The 19,632-nt window shown below is 41.1% G+C and overlaps 1 protein-coding gene across 2 annotated transcripts in view; it reads right to left on the bottom strand.

The window, feature by feature from the left end:
* Positions 1–2,759: 2,759 nt before the first annotated feature.
* si:ch211-197l9.2 (protein SOGA1) overlaps positions 2,760–19,632 on the bottom strand; it is a 32,870-nt gene continuing 15,997 nt past the window's right edge. The window contains exons 1-9 of one of the 2 annotated variants that reach the window (XM_044129482.1): positions 15,501–16,237; positions 14,184–14,408; positions 12,126–12,284; positions 8,966–9,037; positions 7,363–8,424; positions 6,481–6,588; positions 5,253–5,302; positions 4,038–5,127; positions 2,760–3,163 (exon numbers count right to left, since the gene is read on the bottom strand). In XM_044129482.1, the coding sequence (XP_043985417.1) occupies positions 3,008–3,163; positions 4,038–5,127; positions 5,253–5,302; positions 6,481–6,588; positions 7,363–8,424; positions 8,966–9,037; positions 12,126–12,284; positions 14,184–14,408; positions 15,501–16,124 (3,546 nt within the window). In that variant the 5' untranslated portion in view covers positions 16,125–16,237 and the 3' untranslated portion in view covers positions 2,760–3,007. Of the gene's footprint in view, positions 3,164–4,037; positions 5,128–5,252; positions 5,303–6,480; positions 6,589–7,362; positions 8,425–8,965; positions 9,038–12,125; positions 12,285–14,183; positions 14,409–15,500; positions 16,238–19,632 lie in introns of those variants that run through there. The other variant, XM_044129491.1, reaches the window with a different exon arrangement.

The raw sequence follows: 19,632 nt of genomic DNA, 5'->3' as shown, positions 1-19,632 counted from the left end.
TATTCTATTCCATTCAATTTACGTCTCGTGTCTGGATGTATGGTGAAAGAGAGAAAGACTGCAAGATATCTTAGATATTTTTCCCCACCTGTTTTAAAAGGTATAATTTGCTGTTTCTGATCAAGTACGATTTTTTTTTCTCCTCTTTTACATCCTTATATTTTATCATATACTTATGTTTATTACTTCTTTCATGTATCTATTACAGCTTTCCATCATATCTTCATTCCGTTTATTTGACTTTTATTTTTGCCTCAAACAAGTTAAAGAAGTTAAAAAAAAAAGAATAATGATTGCGATTTTTTTTAATGGTAACGTTTATCTTTATTCATTTGCAGACGACGCCAGCCAAACTTATACTTTAAAATGTATAAAATGTGTAGCTTAGAATCACTTTAGCAAAATAAACAGAAAGATTAAGCATCTCCGTAATCTAATAAACACTGGAGGTGTACTAACAGCTTTAAGGAAAACAGAAGAAGTTAATAAATATGAGGATGGATATCAACAGCAGAGTTGACCTGTTATAGAAGAACAGCTTCAGTTTTAGCAGCTCGGTTTGGTCTCTGTAGTTTAAAGTCTTCAGGCCGTCGACAAAACGCTCATCTGCCTCAAAATTATAGGAGTCAAACCGTGAAAATACGGACTCCATGTTTACTTTAGCTTCATCAATATATATATTTCAAAAAGTTCCACCTGGTGAACATAAACAGAAACAGTTCCTGATGACCAATGCGCCGAAGAAGGTCTCCATCTGACTTAAACCGCACAGCTTCCGCTGCAGCGACACCGATGGTGAGATGTGGTACTGCACCGAAACTCAATGCATAACTGAGGGAGAGAAGATTTGGGGCCTCTCGTCCCGTTAGTACAATCATCTCCACTCACAGCGTTTCAAGACAGATTTAGTTAAATCTGCATTGCTAACATGTTTTAAATAAACCAAGCTTAAAGATAAAAAATGATTAAACTCGATCCTTGAATCATACTATATCTATATGTATAAGATTATTGTTAGTCCTTTTACAAAGTAAACTTGCCACCTACTTTAAAAATGAAATTTCCCCCAATTTAAAATATTGAGATTAATTTATGCTGAAAATATTCATGTGGTATTATTTAAATTCTTAATAAGTAAACATATTTGTTTTCCAGAATATCAGAGGTGAAACATCCTTAGTGATAAGAGGTTAAAGACATAATTATGTTAATTAAGTTTAATTTGTGAATTCACTGTAATACAGATCACACTACAAGAGATCTTTCCTGCCAACAGCATCACTGTCTACAATAACTCTTCAAAGACTTTGAATTAATGAGTTACAACAATATTTAATTTCCTTTCAGGATCAATAAAGTATTTCTGAATTTGACATTTAAAAAAAAGAATTAAAAAGTCATTTGTAGTTTTCCTTCCACTACACAAATATGTTTGCTGTAAAATATGTTCAAGTTACTGGTTGCAATGTGTTATCATTATTTTATAAAAACTACTGCAGACTACTTTAGATTACTGGCTTGGATTCATCTTTCTGCAGTGATTTGTTAAAAAAAACAAACCAATAGCTACTATATGGGTTAGAAAGTACTTGTATTTTTTAAATTGTTGTAGTAGCTTCTCACTGTTGTGTTAATGAAGAGCAGATATTTCAGCATGTTTTGTTTGAAATCGTAGATCTTAAGCACGTGTGCTTGAGCGGAAATCTGACCCCCGTGTGATTGTGTGCTTCAGTGCTGGCGCCATCGTTGGCCGCAGCCGACCAGCTGTTGAATGAGGGGGTAAGTGTTTGAGCAGATCAGTCTGAGGGAGAGTCAGACATTCATATCTGATAGAACGACCTGCTTGTTGTTTTTCCTCATCGCTGAAAGCAAAGAGTCAAACAGATAAAGAGGCAGGAGGAGAGGAAGGTGGTGACCTCAAGGAAATCTCATCCTATTAACTTCTCAGAAGGTGACGTTTCCTTTTGGGAGCGTGTGGCGTAAACAGTCAGCAGACGTCCTGAAAGTAAAGACTGGGAGGTAATCAGGTTTTTGAAGGTTAAAGACGACCCATTTTGCTAAATTCACATTTTGTGTGTTTCTGTGCTTCTGTTTGGATCTCAACTGCTTCTAAAGAAAAAAGGTTTAAAAACATCCACACTTTTTGTTTTTTGGTGTCTGGAAAGTGAGCCGTTTCAAAAACCTCCCAAATGCTAAGTCTAGTTCAATGGGCATTGCTCCGTTACCTAGCAACCCCAGCAAAGCCCAGTCTGTCACCTGGCAACTCAAGCGAAGTTCCAGCATGTTTTGTCAGCTGGTTTTATCCGTGTATGGGCTGTACAATGGCTGCTGGAAAAGGGAAATGTTTTGTTGTTGACTTACCATTGCTGCATTCTTGTTGGTTGTGCAGGAGGCCCTACTAGCGCTGTTCAAAGATGTACGGCTGTATAATTGGGCCCTTAAGAACACTGTACAAAAAAATGTCTCTAACTTATGGTAAAATACCAGCAGCTATGGTTGCCAGAATTTTACAGAATAAATACAGTAAAATCTGTATTTATATGGTGAAATTCTTGCAGCCACAGCTGCCGGTAATTCACTATAAATTACATTTCTTTTTATTTTGCAGCTCATTCTGAAAGGAAATCAAAATAGGCCGAACTGACTAAACTAAAATCTAATTATTTAAGAATTATTTTATGTAAAAAGTGTAATTAACATGTTTTGTGTAGCACGTATCTATCCCAACTGGTTCAAGGAAGCTTAATAGGTCAAGGTTTGAACAAAAATTTATTGAATAGAATTTAGAAAATACAAAAATGAATTAAAAGCTAAGTAAATACAGTCACTTATAAAAAGAGATGAGCATTAAGATTGCACCAACAGTTTGCTCAGAGCTCTCCTAGACACTCCACACAAAACAGATTTTGCCTTTTAAAACGGCTGCACAGCAACTATGAAAACCCTCCTACATTGTTCTTATCTGGCATGTTCTAATCTAAAAAAGCACCATATTGTTTCTGTCTTCTCAGCCACAGCTGGAGTCTGCAGCAGGCCCCGCTGGCGCTGAGTATCTGTGTCGCTGGAGTTTGGGCGGGATGGACGTCGGCCTCTGATTCTGACGAGACGGACGAGCGAAGCAGAAGGTCAGAGTTCTGCTGGAACTGCAGTCGTAGTTTCCATCCTGGTCAGACAGAATAAAGGAAGGAAGTTCCAAATAAAAACAAAATTACAACAAAAAAAACAACATTTCGTAATTTAAATGGTTTCTAAAGTACTATCACAAAAAGGGTGAAAAGGAACTACACCTTCTTGTGATGGTACTTTAAAGACAACATATTCTACTTTGTCAATATTTATTAAACAAAAATGAAGACAGAATGGAAATAGAGAATAGTTCCGTTCTGGTTGCTAGGTGACGGGCCGGGCAAGGCTGGGGTTGCTAGGTAACAGAACAATGTCTGTCCAATGCGATTCAAGGTTTTTGAAACGGCTTGTTTTCCACAGAGCTAAGAACGTTAAATTATTGTAAAGACTGTTAAGTGTTTTTTGAAGCGGTTGAGAACCAAATAAAAGTATTAAAAACACGCAAAATGTGAATTTTGCATAATAAATTCACTTTGGCTGTTGGTTTCAGTGGCTGTGTCATTTTGATAATGATTTAAGTAAATGAAAGCAAAAAGTTTTTTTAAAGTCTGAAACCTACAGTTAAGTGTTTTATGTCAATGTATAGGAATCATTCGGTCACTGTTTTAGTGTTATAGATTCTAAAGTGCTCCACAAATAGGAAACCTTTGAGTTTCAAAATTTTCTTGTTCTTTTCTAGAAAATCTCTGAGATTAATTAAAAAATTTCAGTTTTTTCTATCCACAATTGCCCTAATAAGTCCAAATAAATAGAATCTGGAAGACACAGTTGTGAAACAAGATTATTGCATCCGATGTGCTGAAATCATCCTTTAGGTGAGGAAAATCCAGATTTTCCAAAAGAAATCGATGAAACCTATTTATCGCCCAGCTCCGCCCGGAGGCGGGACGATGCCACGTCTCTTTCCTCACCTCTGTTGCGGCGGCGCTCTGACTGTTTCTGGCTCTCTGGTTCACGCTGCCTCCCTTCTCCTCCCTCTCTCTCTGCTTAATGAACCTCTGGTTGACGATCCGGGTCACGCTGTCGTTCCTCTGCAGCGGTCTGGTCGGCGCCCGCTCCAGGTTCTTCAGCCCGCTCTTCGTCTTCTGACCCGAGCCCGCAGAGGCTCTGTCCGCCCGGCCGCTCACCCGGCGCAGGAACTCGGTCACCAAGCCGCACCGGTTTGCGCTGGTAGATCTGGTGGGCAGCTTGGAGGGGCTCAGGTTCTGGGCTGGGTTTGATCTGGTACCAGTTTGCCGAGTCCAGGTGAGGCCGTTTGTGCTCTGCTGCGACGGGTGCCACAACCCTCGATCTCTGGAGCCGGAGGACGACGAAGATGAGCTCAAACTGGGGGGTGAGGAAGGAGATGAGGAGTGCCTGCGGAACGGTTTGGGGGAGGAAGTGGAGCTCCTTCGACCTGCTAACCCGTCCAGCGAGGTGGAGATGTGCTGGGAGCGAGCAGAAACCAGCGAGGAGCCGCTTCTCACCCCCTGAGTCTCATCCGTCTGCTGGCCAACGCTCACCATCTGCGGCTTTGTGTGGGTCTGCGTACCTGAGCAGGCTACGTCCACCCAGCGGCCTGCTAGCCTCCCTTTCTTCTCCGGAGAGCCGGCGTGAAGCGTCTGCCTCCAGCCGGCCGTCATCTCCTTCATGTCGTCGCTCAGGTTAGCGGAGGAGCCCAGGCAGAGCTGAGAGAAGGATGTCGGCGGCGTGCACCAGGGAGACGAGGTTTCCACAGATGCCCGGTCTGCAGCGGGGCTTTGCTTCAGCTGAGCCAGCTGGACTCTGCGGGCCGACGGGGGGCTGTAGTAGATACGGAAAGTCGTCTTCTCTGGGGCGGTGTGGCTGCGCTCCGTCGACATCTGCTCAAAATTGAGACCAGGGAAGCTGAGAGGCATGATTAGGTGGTCCCACGTCTTAACCGGATTCTCTCGGTCCAGCTGGGCCGCCTCCTGGCTCAGGTAGCACCAGTTCTTCCTTCGTGGGCCGCGAGGGGAAAACAGCTGTCGAAGTCTGCAGATCCTGTGGAAGCAGCAAGAGAAAAATTAAACAATTAATCGGACAAATCGCGATTAATTTGTTATCTAGTTGTCGTAGTTTTTACAATTGCTGGCAAAGCATTGCAAAAAAAAAAGGAAAACACCGACCTGCGATCTTCAACGTATTGCCCATCGTGGAAAACGGCACCAACGGAAAGCTGAGCAAAGAAAGAGAAAGCAAATTAAACAAATGAAGGAAAGTAATGCTTCATCTGAACTGTTGATTTTTTACCTAAATTCCCACTGAATGCAGATTTATTGCTCATGTTAGCCACTTAAAGTGTCCAATTCCCTCAAATGGCCTCCCTTAATAAAGTTTGTCTTCTTTACTCAATTTATTTGTACAGCACCACTATACACAATTACAACCTCAATATACTTTATAAATCTGATGCAAAATGTACAAGCAAATCTGTCCAATTCCATAAATGCATTAATATACAGTCCAACACGAAGCTAGTTACGACACAAGGAAGTCAAACTGGCAGTGGTGGGCACCGCTAACTAGGAAGCTAGTTGTGCTAAAGCTAAATATCAACATAGTATTTAGCGGATGATAATGCTAAAGCGCTAACTAAAGACTAAAACACAAATTGAGTTTTGCTAATTATTATTTAAATGTACTATGTCTTTAGATATAGTATTTATGTTAATATATTGTTTTGTTTTGTATATAATTGACCACATGTATGAGCAGCCATTCTGGAGACCCACCAGTTATGAGTTCAAACTCTCCATGTGGTGCTCTGAGAAATTAGCTTAATGAGTAACTTCTTAGTAATAAATGTTTTTGTTAATATTTGTCAATAACCAGACTGGCTCTTGAAGTCCACAAACCCCATTTTGTGTGTTTCTGGATCCTCCCTGACTGTCCAGCCCGTAATCAGAAATCCGACTTAAACGAATCTAAAAGCAATAATGGTGATAAGTCACATCATCAGCATGTTATCCTGCTGAAGTTGAAGCTGAAACGCTGCCACATAAAGCTGCTGGCATGCCTTCGGAGTCTTTCATCACTGCAGACTAAATGTTCTCAGAAAGAGGGGAAAATAAATAATAAAATGCATTTTTTGAAGCTATAGACGCTTAATATAAAAATCAGATGTGAACAGTAAAGCAGAAAATCTCAATTTGGAGAATTTTCCGGCATATAGAGTTTGTATATCTGAACACGCCTGTCCTGGTTGGCTGCAGCTCCTACAAGAGATTACCCTAAATACTTTGGCATGAGTCTTCTCATGAAGCAGGCAGAGACAGAGATCACGGGGAGGACTTCCCACTGTGTCAGACAGCCTCACGCTCAGCGGGAGGATTGGCGTCTGAGCGGCACCGTTACCTCGGCTGCCTCCTCACACGCAGCCGACTTCGCCTTGCTGTCATCTCGAAGCTCTGCGATGAGGTCCTGCAGCAACCCGAGCAGCGCTGACAGGGTTTTATCTCTACACTGAGGATGAAAACAGAAAACGAGACGTTCTTAACCAAGTTAGAAAAATAAATCAAATAAAACATGCAATAATTGACAACTTTTCACTTTGCTATGCTGCAACCTAATAAGTTTTTAGCCATTTACGGAGCAAATTAATGCAAAGTAGAACTTTGTATGTTTATGAAGTGGAAGGAAAGTGAAAATATGTAAGTAGTAAAATGTGAAACAAACCACGGAGAACAAGGAACACTTAGACTCTGGGGAAAGTTGTGTAGACATTTAATGTAGAGTAACTTAAAGAATAAAACCTCAAGAAGGGCTGCACCTAGTCAATTATTTTACTAATCATTCAGACGACTAACTGAATTAAGAAAACTGGATTTTTCATTTGACCACTTGAAATTAACCCTAGAAACACATAAACAAATGCAAATAATCCAATTAATTTTTCAAATAATTAATAGACATTTCATTGTCTAAAATCAAATAAAGTAGCGTTCTTTCAGTGAACGCTTGATCATTTGTAGCAAAGAATGCATCTGCAGCTAAAAAATACTTCTAACATGTGAAAAGCTCAGCTTAAACTTGATTTATCATAAATATAGTGTAGAGCTGAGAGTATTCTTTGATTAGCCAGTAAATAAACGGATAGAAATAGTTAGAAGTGGCATCGTTTCAGCTTCACCTGCAGAAAAATCTGTAGAATGTGCCGTTTTTTAAAAATCTGATTAATCGATTCTTCAACTTCAAAACTTCCACAGGTTTGAATACTTCATCTGTTTTCCATTGTACCTCTTTTCCTTCCAGATTGGTTCCTCTGACGTTGCACCACTGATGAAGGCTCCACAGAATATGCAACGATAGCTGCAGCTTCGGATCCCTCCGGCCGTCCACGACTTCCCCTTGCTTCGCTTTCTGTTTCGCCTGCATGCTGCAGACTTCTTCCACATGCAACTCCTTCAAACATTCGTAGTTTGCCGAGAGAAAAGAGGAAAAATCCCAAGTGAATCCCTCCTTCTGAGGGTCCTTTTCCTCGCTCCTGAGGAGAGCATCCATCTTCTCGATGAAGCCCAGCAGCATGGCCTGCAGGAGCTCCAGCGTTTCCGTTAGAGGTCGCTGTGGCTGGACGGTTGGGGTCACGTCCATCGGAGATGTGAGGGGAAACGACGAAGGGGAGCTGTGCCCGTTTCTGGGCGGCACCGACAGAACCTGAATGGCTGAAGATAAAATGCAGGCATGATCTCTGAGAGTAAGCAGAAACTCGTAGTCTTTGGCAGCCATCTCTTTAAGCGTAGCATTAGCTGCTTGGTTAGCATCTCTCTCCTGGCTGGATGGAGGCTCCTGCTCGCCGCCCACCGGACCTTCCCGACCTTCGCTGACCTGCTTGTCCGTCTGCAACTGGCTGCAGAGCGACTCTCCCCCTGCGTTCCCTTGTCCTTCCTCTGGTTTCTCTAGCAGGTTCTTCATTTCTCCATCTTTAATTGCTGCAGTCATCGATGGATTCTCATCAGCAGCGTCTTCCTCTCCTCCTCCTGTTTTCTCCCTGAGGTCACACATCTCCGCTCGCAGGCCGCGGTTCTCCACCTCCAGCTCGACGATGCGGCGGCTCAGGAGCGTGGCCTCTTCTTCCACCAGTTTCAAATGAACTTTGACCTCTGCTTCCCTGGCATGGGCAGAGCTCTGTTTGCCCTCAGGCAGCGGGAGGATGTCTACGCCTCCGTACGTCGACTGGTATCGGGCCAGTTCCTCTCGCATGGCCTCGCTGTCTGACACCAGCTTGGTCAGCTTCTTGCACATGAGAGCCAGCTCTTCTTTGGCAAAGTGGAGTTGGCACTTCAGGTCAGTGCTGTCCTCCTTCAACGAGACAATCAGAGACGACAGGGGTGAAACAGAAGTGATCTTGGTAGGCAAATGCAGTGCAAAGCATAGCGGACCCACGTCAGTAAGTACATGTTGACAAACACATTGGTTACATGTCCCTGTTAGCTTTCAGATGAAAGCTATATTAGCTAAGCTAATTTTGCTAGTTCCACAGTAAGGACTTCAGTAAATAGCACTGATATATTTCCTTGTTTTATACAGAGGCATAATCGAGTGATACTTGTAAAAAAACGTTGATTATTTATAATTTGGATAGAAATGAGTCAAGAGCTACTTCTAATCTTGTGGCTTGCTGTCATAGCAACTGTCATTCCAGTTACAATACCTACCAAGATGGCTGTCAGCTACAAAGTTGACATCACATGAGATCTATGTATAACTTAGCTTAGTTCAAAGCTGGTGGCTGGTTTGCTGTTGTCATAGCAACTGCCAAGAAGGCTGTCAGTTACAAGGTTCACTGACGTGCGACGTCTCATGAGAACTAAGTATTGAAAGTTTCAGAAGAAGAAAATACCTCAATCTGCTGAGAAAGTCTCTTCTCTGCCTTGCTGACTGTTGATCGGATGCTTCTCCTTTTCAACGTGCTCTGAGAAAGAAAAGAAACGCTTCAGCTGAGATTTTCAGCAGAAACTTTTAAGCCGTCCTGATACTTCACTGAACCTACAGGCGTTGCAGCTTAATTACTTTACTGATTACTTGATTTTAGCAACTAAGATCAATTAAATTCAAATTCAAAAATACTTTATTGATCGCAAAAGGAAATTAAATGTTGTTGTAAGTCATGATTTCAAATTCTTCAAAGAGTTATTGTAGCTACTGATGACTGTTGGCAGGAAAAAGTTAGTATTGACTTACTGAGAAAATTAATTTGTTAAAATCTTAACAAGTATTTTTGGTCTAGTTTCTGGTGCAAATATCTTAGTGCATTTGAAATAAGACAAAATAACTTAAAAGTAACTTCTCAGTGAGATATAAGAGCTTTTTTAAGTCAATAATTCCTTAATGTTGATGAAAAAAATACTAGATCCACTTATTTTTATTTTTTTACTTTTAACCATGTCATGTATGAAATAACAGCAGATTCAGTTCCTGAAATGTTTGTTCTTCTTCACTTCTATCTGCATCGTGTCAGAGGTCTGCAACCTTTAAAACACAGACAGACATTTCTGCCCTCAAATAAAACTTGCTTAGAGCCACAAGTGTAGCATAATGTTTCAGAAGACAACTTGTAATTTTTAATGAATATTTTCCAGGAGGAAATTTGTTCTTTGTGGGAAGTCGCCATTTTATTTATATTTTTAGGTGACGAAAGAGAGAAAATATAAAAATAAAATCTCAGAATTACGACTTTAATCTCAGAATTAATATTTTTTTCTCTCAGAATTCTTTTAATCTAACTTTTTCTTAGTTAAAATACAATGAAAAATATAAAAACTGCCAAACTTTTATTCATTTTTTCATCATTTCCAGCCAAAGATTAAGAAGAGCCGTTGTGGAAATCGCAGAGAGCGACTTGCGGTTCCACAGCCACAGGTTGCAGACCCTTGGATTAGGTAATTTAAGTGGATTTCACTGCTGGGATCAAAGAGACTAGCGGCTGACTCAGAGCCAAAGTGCTGAATCCAGGATTAAACCGAACACATGTCACCGTCCTCCAAGGTGGTCGAGAGACCTAAATGGGTAAAACTCAGCTGACGGTTCAGTGCTGGAGAATCGTCAACGTTTGGATAAAAACGTTGACGATTTTGATGGAGGTTCTGGGTCAGTGCATGCAGACACCGACGCCTTTCTGGATGCTATAATACGTCCTGATCCAGATTTAGCCCAGCTTATTGTAAGCAGAATGGCAGAAAGTCGCAGAGGGTCTATTTTTGTAATCTCTGTGCCTTTTTTTCTGTCATCTCAGGCGACTGTGTCAGCTGTGCTCAGGGTTCTGGCCCAAGCATACCAGCGGGCTGCTTCACCCATCCCCGGCACCAAGCAGCTGCCGCCCAGCCCTCCTCTCATATCACTGAGGGTCGCCTTACCCAGGGATGAGGGGACAGCTGGCTGGATGGGTGCAGTTGTGGTGGGTAACGGAGAGGACGATGCCTGACCACAAAAATGGACGTTTATTTCAGCTGAAAGCTTCACTTTCATCTAATGCTGTGGTGCCCAAAGTCGGTCCTGGAGGGCCGGCATCCTGCATGTTTTAGTTCTCTCCCTGGTTTAATGCACCTGGATCCAATGATGGCTCATTAGAAGGCCTAAGAAGAACCTTGACATGCAGGGAGAGAACTAAAACGTGCAGGATGCCGCCCCTCCAGGACCGACTTTGGGCAGCCCTGATCTAATGTATATCTGGAAACTATAAATCAATCATCAATGTCATACAGGGCTGGGTTGAGTAAGAGTAGCCCTACTGTTTTAACAGAACAGTCTTTATGACAATATTATATTGTATAAAATAGAGCGAGAGTGAATGGAAGCAGCTGAAAGTCTCACTTTTCTACAAGCAGAGGTCAAAATACCCAAAAATGCCCTCAAGTAAGAGTAGCACTACTTTAACATATTCTACTTTAGCAAAAGAAAAAGATATCTGTTGAAGGAAATATTTAAGTTAGAGTAAAAAAGTATTTGGCAAAAAGGTGACTCAAGTACTGAGCAACTTATGCAGAAATTTAAATTAAAATATTTCATGTAAACAACATACATACAAAATCTTGCCAAGTGTGTTTGTTCTAGTATCTAGTGTAAACACCTTAGTACACTTGAAATAAGACAAAACTAACTTATAAGTAACTTTATATCAAGATATATGAGCGTTTTTTAAGTCAATAGCTTAATATTTATTTTTTAAAAAAAATAAAGTACTAGTTAATGGCAGATTATTTCAGTTCTAGCAAGATATTCTTTCCATCTTATAAATGAAATAATTTTCTGGTGAAACTAGTACTTTTCATCAGTATTAAGGAATTAACTTGAATCAAGCTCATATATCTGGCTGAAGGTTCTGTCTTATTTCAAGTTTGTTAAGATATTTGCAATCAAAACTAGATCAAGAATACTTGGAAAGATTTTGTGTTTTTAAAGAGCAATGAAATGTAGCAGCTTGTTTTAATTATCATTTCTTAAAACTGTAGTATGTAACTTTTATTTTTTTTAAAAATAGATTTGTATATATTCGTTAAAACTCTCACCATGTTTTGACAGTTTGTTATGCAACAGATAATCTGCAAAACAATGTATTGCTATGAACCATATCTCTCGGTTCATAGCTTGTCGTGACTGCTAGCCTAGTTAACATACAGATGACGCTGGATAAACGGTTTTCCTGTAATGGCAATTTGTTTCTCCGCCATTAGCACATTTAGCAGCGACTATATGAGGATGACTAACAGCGTCATAAAAGTTACAACCTGCAGCTTTAACTGTTGAAAAATCTGTATTTTTTTCACCAATGCGCTCCTCTGGTTTCCATAGTTCAGAGCGATCTGAGCACGTCCATGGCGGCCATCTTGTTTGACATGCCATGTTTGACGTGCCATGTCACACCATGGCAATAATTTTAGCCAATATATATAAAACATTTTTTAAATAAAAGTTACATGCTCTATATTTAAGCAAATTTATTTTCGAAATGTCACTTTGCGCAATTTTCTTTGGTTAAACTGATGACTTTTAGTAAAAGTCACCTCTCTGGCTTTCTCCACCTCACTCTGCAGGACCTGCTTGGCGACCTCCAGCTCCTGCGTTTTCTCACGCAGGATCTCATTTTCCCACTCCAACTGGGAGTTTTTCTTCTGCACCGCCTCCAGCTCGTTGTAGAGGCGGAGGGAGACGCTCTTAGCAACCTGGGAGCGAAACGAAAAGATGGTTAGCAACAGCTGTTACGTCATATCCTGTGTGACAACCGTGACCGTAGGAGGCGCTGTTGCAGTTTTTCACCACACTTTGCCATACCTACAGCACGTATCATATTTAAAAATATTTGGTATTTAGTCAATACTAACTATTTAAACCAAACTGTTTCTGCAAAGTCTCTCCTTCCTCCGAATAATAAAATGTAACGTTATAATATTAGTGGTCAGATAGTTACTTTTTACTCTTTGGAGGAAGGAGAGAGGCAGAAGAAACAGTTCGGTTTAAATATTTTGTATTTTACTATAAATTAAGTCAGAAATGAACAGAGTACCCAGAAATTGTACTCCAGTAAGAGTAGAATTATTTCAACATATAGTCATAATATTAGCGGTCAGATGTTACTGATGATTCTTTGTTTGTATTTTTTTTATTCCCCCCTTCCTCATAAAGCTTATCTTTTTGACGAAGCACAGTGTTGAAATGCAACAGCGTCACAATATGCAGTGGTAACAGAATCTGGTGCAACACCGGCAACTCCAGTGAGGGAAAAAGAAGAGTGGATTGCTCCCACTCTGCAGTAGTGTCGTTATTTTTAATGAGCTCGTGCAGCGTGGTTTCTGCAGCAGCTGGTCTTGGCTGACACACTTTACAAGGAAATTCTTGTGACGGGAATTCTCCATTTGAGTGAATGTAGAGGGGGAGTCGGAGTCAGGTCAGGCACTGTACTGAAAACATTCAGCAACAGTCGCTACACTTTCATGTTTCTGGTAGATGGGAGAACAAGTCAGCGCCTAATTACAATCCTGTATGTTAAAAATATAAACAGGATGCATGAGAAGGCTGTTTTAGTCTAATGACATGACTGTGGTCCTGGTGGGCAGGAGGAACGACTTTACATCAGAGCAAACATCCATGAATCAGGCTACAGTCAACTGATTGAGCTCTTCCAGTCAGTATGAGCAAGTATGCAGAGTAAAAGTAATAACAGGAGAAAAGGTTTTGGAAGTCAATTTGATGATTCACACAGAAAAAGTTGGAGCTTTTACTGTTAGTTTAGTTCGTTTTTAGATCCGTAACTAACAATTATTCTGATGATTAATCGGATAAATCATTGGCATATTCTGCAGATGTTTTATTTAAAGTTGCAGCACGTAACATTTATGAAAATATGTTGGTTTTTTTACATATTTGTTAAAACTGTTACCATAACAGTTTAACATGGGACATATAATCTGTAAAAAGACTGATCTCCTGAACATCTTTGTTGAGCTACTATTACTCTCTGAAGACATGTAACGCTTTCGTACACAAACAACCAATCAGAGCCAGGAGGCAGGTCTTAACGCTGGCAATCAACTTTATGCACTTGCTGCTAAACTTGCCAATGGCAGAGAAACAACTTACCATTACAGAAAAACCATTTATGCACCGTCAGGTAAATATCTTTAGCAGAAAGAAGGAGGGAGAGTACACAGGAGTGATTGATAGCGCTAAGACCCGCCTCCTGGCTCTGACTGGTTGTTTCTAGTTTGTACTGGGAGAAGGCAAAGCACCTTGATTTTTTTTTTCACAGATCTGTTGATTATTTTTTGAATTAACCAAATAATAGCAAAAGATGCTTAATAGGAGATTATTTTTGCAGAATTAGAGCCAGGGGGAGCTAAAACTGCCACTTGAGGAGTTTTGGGTAGAATATATTTACATATATATATATTTATATCTTAATTAAAAAATGTTTATGTTTTTCATACAGGTTTGGCTTCATTACTACTCTGACTTTGTTTAAAGTCAAAGTAGTAACTAATCAATAACTATATTACTTGACGGATATTTCAATAATTGATTAACCACAATTAATCGCTTCAGACTGATTCCTGCTGGGTTCAGACCTTTATGTCATGCTCCAAGCTCCGGACCAGCTCCCCGTCCACCTGCCCCGTCTGAGCCACCCGGATGCTGCGCCGCTCGGCCTTGCGGAGGCGGTACTGCAGGATGCGACACGTCTTCCTGGCCTGCTCCAGCTGCAGCCGCAGCTCCTGCAGCTGGTACACCTCCTCCTCCTGGAACATGTCGCGCATCTCCAGCATCTCGCAGCGAAGCTCCTCCACCTCATCCTGTGGCAAACAACACAGGGAAACAATTCAGGGAAAATAAAGGGGCTTTTTTTTTTAAAAATAATTATTTTTTAAATCTGCTTTTTGGTCAAGTTTCAAGCATAAATCAATTAACTGCGTGATAAATGCAAAATAAATTTAACAATTTCCATTTGCGTTTTTCTCTTTTCTTTCTACCAAAAACTGTAAAATTCTTCAGTCTGGCGCTTTGGTTTCAACCAGCTCCTTTTTCTGAAGGGTAATTTTGTTTCCAAAGACTTCATAATTAATTTTATTTGTTGTTTTGATTGTTTTGTTTATTTATTTTGGATATTTGAAATGTCTTCCAGTTCCAGTGTTAAATATTCATTAGAAATTGAAGTTAATTGATCTTAAATAATATACTTGCATTATTATGCTATTATTAGTACACAAAACAACAATATCATTGTTTACTAAAATAACTTCTAGGAAGATTTTAGGTCCAGCAAAATGTATTCTAGTGACAGAACTAGTTTGAAGATGCTTTTTTTCTCAATATCTAAAGAGTTTAAGATTCCTATTTTCATTTATAGAGTTGCTTTTTACGTAAATACCAGGTTTTCTAACAAAAAATGAAGAAGAAATAATTATTTAAAAATGGAGTTTATTATACATTCAATCTTTACTTAGAAGTTATGTTGATCAAGTTTTAACTTTAAAATAACAGGAAGGTCCCTAGAAGTTGAAGATTTCCCACCAACCCTGACCACAAGTGCCAACAATTTTATAGAGAATAAACAAATTAACAGTAAAACTTGATGTTTCATTGCCATTTATTTAGAAGAAAATATGCCAATAACCTCATCTTTATTGTTAGTTTTTTTAAGATATAGTTGAATTGTGATGTGTGAGAGAGGACGACTGAAATGCCAAAATTAGAATTTACTTGCCACACATGTACATTGAAATGAAAGGAAACTGAAACTCCAAAAATAGTGCAAACAATTTAAGCTACTTTAAATTTATTGGAGAATAAACTAACTCAGAGAAACTACAAATTTGCAAACTAAGTTATTCCAAACGAAAACCAGTTAAAAAAAAATAAAAATAGCGCACTGAGCTCCGACTTACTTTCAGATACTCGTTCTCTGACCTCAGGTCTTCAACCTCCCTCTGCAGCTCCTCGGTTGTCTCCCCAATCAGGAGATCCATGAAGGCTGTTCTACCCGAACCGAGCCCCGCTGCCGCCGCATCCGGCTGGAGCGCGCTGGTATCTGCCGCAGATTTTGCGCAGCACGGCGCGTCCTGGCGCGTCCCCCAGCTGTCCGGGCTCTCATAAGCTCTGCCGTCGATCCAGCTTAACTCGTTATCGCTGCTCGGAGAGTCGCGCTTGTTGCCCTCCGAGGCGCAGTCGGAGACCTCCGAGCTGCTGTCCGAAGAGGACTGCTTCCCGGACAGGCAGCCGGAGTCTTTGCTCAGGTCCTCCGAGGCGTTGCTGGCGTCCGACAGCTTCCTCTGCGCGCCGGGGCTCCGGTGGCTCTCCGGGGGGACTGCAGAGGGTTGCCCCGCTTGCTTTTTCTGCGGTCCGGCTGGTTTCATGTCTGCTTTACTCTCCCACTGACCGGACTGTGTGTCCTCTTCACCTGTCAGATCCTTCTTCTTCTTCTTCTGGACCAAAAGCTGCTGCTGATGCGTCCTGGGCTGCTTCTGACTGCGGAGCGCAGACTTTGCGCTTTTATCACCGTCTTTAGTCATTCTCTTCTTCTAGTTTTTAAACAATATTTTTCGGGGTGAAGATACCATATTTCAGTTTTATAACTCAAAACTGCTGGCGGATGTTTGGACATGAGCTCTGCATCTTCAAGACTGAAACTTTTCCACCGCGCGTAAAGTCAGAAATAAACCGAGTTGGAGGAAATGACTTCCGGTTACATTGCAAAATAAAACGGTGCACGGTGATTATTGGTTCTTCCCATCACTTTTAGTCACTATTCTCAACAATCTTTGCAGCAAAAACAAATGACTCAATATCTGAGTCATGACTCCACATGTTCATATCCTGGTAAAGGGTTTGGAAATTTAATCTCTGAATAGTTTTAAGGATAATCCCAAAGTTTTCAGTGTTTTTAATCATCTCTTTCGTAGTTGAGAAATTTAGACTAATTGGGGCCTGCCCATAGCAATGCATAAGGAGAGCAGTGGCAGTCACTACCTCCATGCATTGCATGGCAGGCACCTATTAATCTACCCCCAATAGAATGTCTCTATTTATTTACTTGTCTTCCGTCACCGTGAATGCAGCTCGTAGGCTACCGCTGCGAGCCCACCCACAAAAGTGGTATCAAAACGTGCGGCTCGATGCCGAGAGGGGAGCTATTACTTTTGGTGGGATTTGGAGTTGCCATGGCGACGTAAAAAGCAAAAAACGACCCCAAAATCACTAACGAGCTCACCAGGTGCAACTCTCGTCGTCAAGGGGACGAGGCAACCAGTAAATCCTGAAAATACCCTATTTTTGAGGATTTTCTGTGTCGTCATAACTTTATGTAGAAACGCCATTCAAACTTCATTTTGTAGATACGTCCGTGATCTCTTTTAAAGTGAAGACAGCACGTCAATATGTATTATGGTTTGTCCACAACTTCTTTCTAAGCGACCCAAAGTTTTTGATTTTTGGAAAAATCAGAGTGTGAAGGCCGCTCCGCTAGAGTGAGAGTCAGAGTGACATTTTGACCCCAAATCATTTTTTAACTCGCCCTCACGCTCACAAATATTGCATAATTGGTATGAAACTCGGTCATCACATTGATACGCATGCCTGCTCCAGTCAAATGTTTTCAAAAATTATCTAGCGCTTACAGTTTTCTCTCCAGGTGCTTCAGAGCAAAGTCATGTGCCAGGGTATCTGACTGATCTCACTGATTCACTTCCATGTATTTCTGAAAAATTTCAGACCTTTGCACACACCTTTTTTATATTATTGCTGTTAACAGGGCCGGATTTAGGAGAATGGGGGCCCCTGGGCTGGAGTCAGGAAGGGGGCCCCTGGGCTAGAGTCAATAGAGTCAATATATATATATATATTTGTTTGTTTTGTTTAAGAGGATGAACAGAAAATGACCGAACAGTAAGTTTGAACAACTTACAACTTTAATAAGCCAGTTGTCACAAACTACAAACAACTCTGAACTCTTTTCTAGAAAGACTAAACCACATGTTGGGGTTGAAACTAGAATATGATGCTTGCATCACAAAATAAAATCACTGAATAGTTATTGTTGCCTGGACTTCAACACAAACTATAAAACAGATTGAGTGCAAGAAATGCAATGCTCAAATATACTTTTACAAAGCAAAGCGAGTAAAACAATATTTATACAAATATCCCCAGCATTTACAAGTCCATACAAGTACAAGTGGAATATATCAAAACTCAAACTTTTTCTTTGGTTTTAAAGTTCTTGGTAAATAGTGGAGGAATAAATGTCAAAAAAGTGCTTCTCTGCCAGTCAGACAGAACATGGATATAAACAATATCTTCTGGAAAAAAGAGATCAGGCATACTGTAGTTTTCAGAAAATATCCTGACCCAGGTAAGTCCAAAGTGCTGCCCTCTGAAGGATTTTTTAAAGTTTAGGCATTTGCGTTCAGTTGGGTGCTTCCAGTCACTGAAACCAGTTTCAAAGTTTGACTGAGTATTAGCATTGCTGAAAATGCGGCATGCAAAACAAAATGCAGCTCCGGTGGATGGAAAGTAGAGCAGCCACGGTCTTTCGATGTACTCACCATTTAACATCTTGCGTTTAAAGTGAGATTTGGAGAAGTGACGCTTTTGATGCTTGTACACCCGTTCTGATGCTTGAAAGCCAACATTCATATTTTGACAGCTCTCCGGTCCTCGCTCAGCCCAGTAAGCTCGCACGGACTCGTCAATTTCCCCCCAATGCGCCGGATCGGTACTGTACGGATCCACAGTCGCCTTTCCATCTGCGGAAGAAGATCCCGCCCACCGACTCTGACTCCACAGACGCCAGTCCAGCCACCGACTCAGTCACGGTTATAGGTTCTGGCGGGATCTTAGTGCCGGTGTTAGCATAGCTAAGGGTTTGAGGAGCGGGGATAATAATGTTTCCGCTCCATCTCTGCTAACAGGTTTAAAAAAGCCTGTCAGTTTAGGCATTTTGTTTGTCGCCTCTTTGGCGCGATGCTCTTTTTCTTTTCTCTTCCTTCTTTTCTGCGCTCCGCTGTCATATTTCCTGTTGTCCGCCATTGTAAAATAATATTCCCTTGACGCTCCTCCTCCCCAATGCGTAAGATGCGTCAAAAGTGGACCAATAACAAGCAAGCATTCAAGATTGACGTTTGCCAGAACAAATTGGAACATTTTTCATCGGTGCTGTCAAAATCATGGTAGTCATTGATTAAATTCTGACACTATCCATTCACAAAAATATAAAACATCCTTCGGGGCCCCTGAAATGCCGGGGCCCCGGGCTGCAGCCCCGGTAAGCCCCTGCTAAAATCCGGCCCAGGCTGTTAATACTGTGAGTGAGGTAGAGATATGAATCGCAGGACTATGTGAGACGACAACTAGCCCTCTCATACGCTTCAAACGGTTTTCGAATATGTATTACGGTTCCCGAACGGGAAAGAGTTGTTTGCAATGCTTTTTTTAGTCAAACTGGCTGGCTCAAACAGAGAATTGTCTCCCCCTGGATGTCTCACTCACAGCTGGCAGAGAGGATTATTTACCATGGCAACGGAACCCAGAGCAGGGAGAGCTGCTGAGGACTACAAATACGCATCACTGTAGTTCGAACTATGGCATGTGTGTTTCACTCACATGACAGTTGAGCTGCTCTTTAGAACTACAAAGACTGAATGTCAGAACTACAACATGGCGGAACTGTCAGTTACTACAGAGGAGGACTGAACTGGCCTTTAGAACGACTTGTATTTTGAGCATTATAGAACTGATTAAACACAATCACTGTTACACATGGGATTAGTTTGGCCATTTATGAGGCTTACTGAAAGTTTCAAAATAAAGGCCTCAATATGCCCCTCTGGATAGTGCACCTCCTGTGGCGGTGCAATAATATGATTCTGCATTATCTGTTTCTCTCAGGTTAGGGAACTGCCTTGCAGTTTAGCATCAGAACGCTGGGTCCAAACCGACGGGCATACTTTGGCAGGCCCCAGTTAAATTTCTTCAGGAATTTTCTAGTTTGTTCTGAAATTCACTGAGCTACGTTTTCTTAAC

The sequence above is a fragment of the Gambusia affinis genome, linkage group LG01 (assembly GCF_019740435.1).
Source record: "Gambusia affinis linkage group LG01, SWU_Gaff_1.0, whole genome shotgun sequence".
Lineage (NCBI taxonomy): Eukaryota > Metazoa > Chordata > Actinopteri > Cyprinodontiformes > Poeciliidae > Gambusia > Gambusia affinis.
Note: the sequence above shows the minus strand (reverse complement) of the source record. Positions and strands in the feature narration are given on the sequence as shown.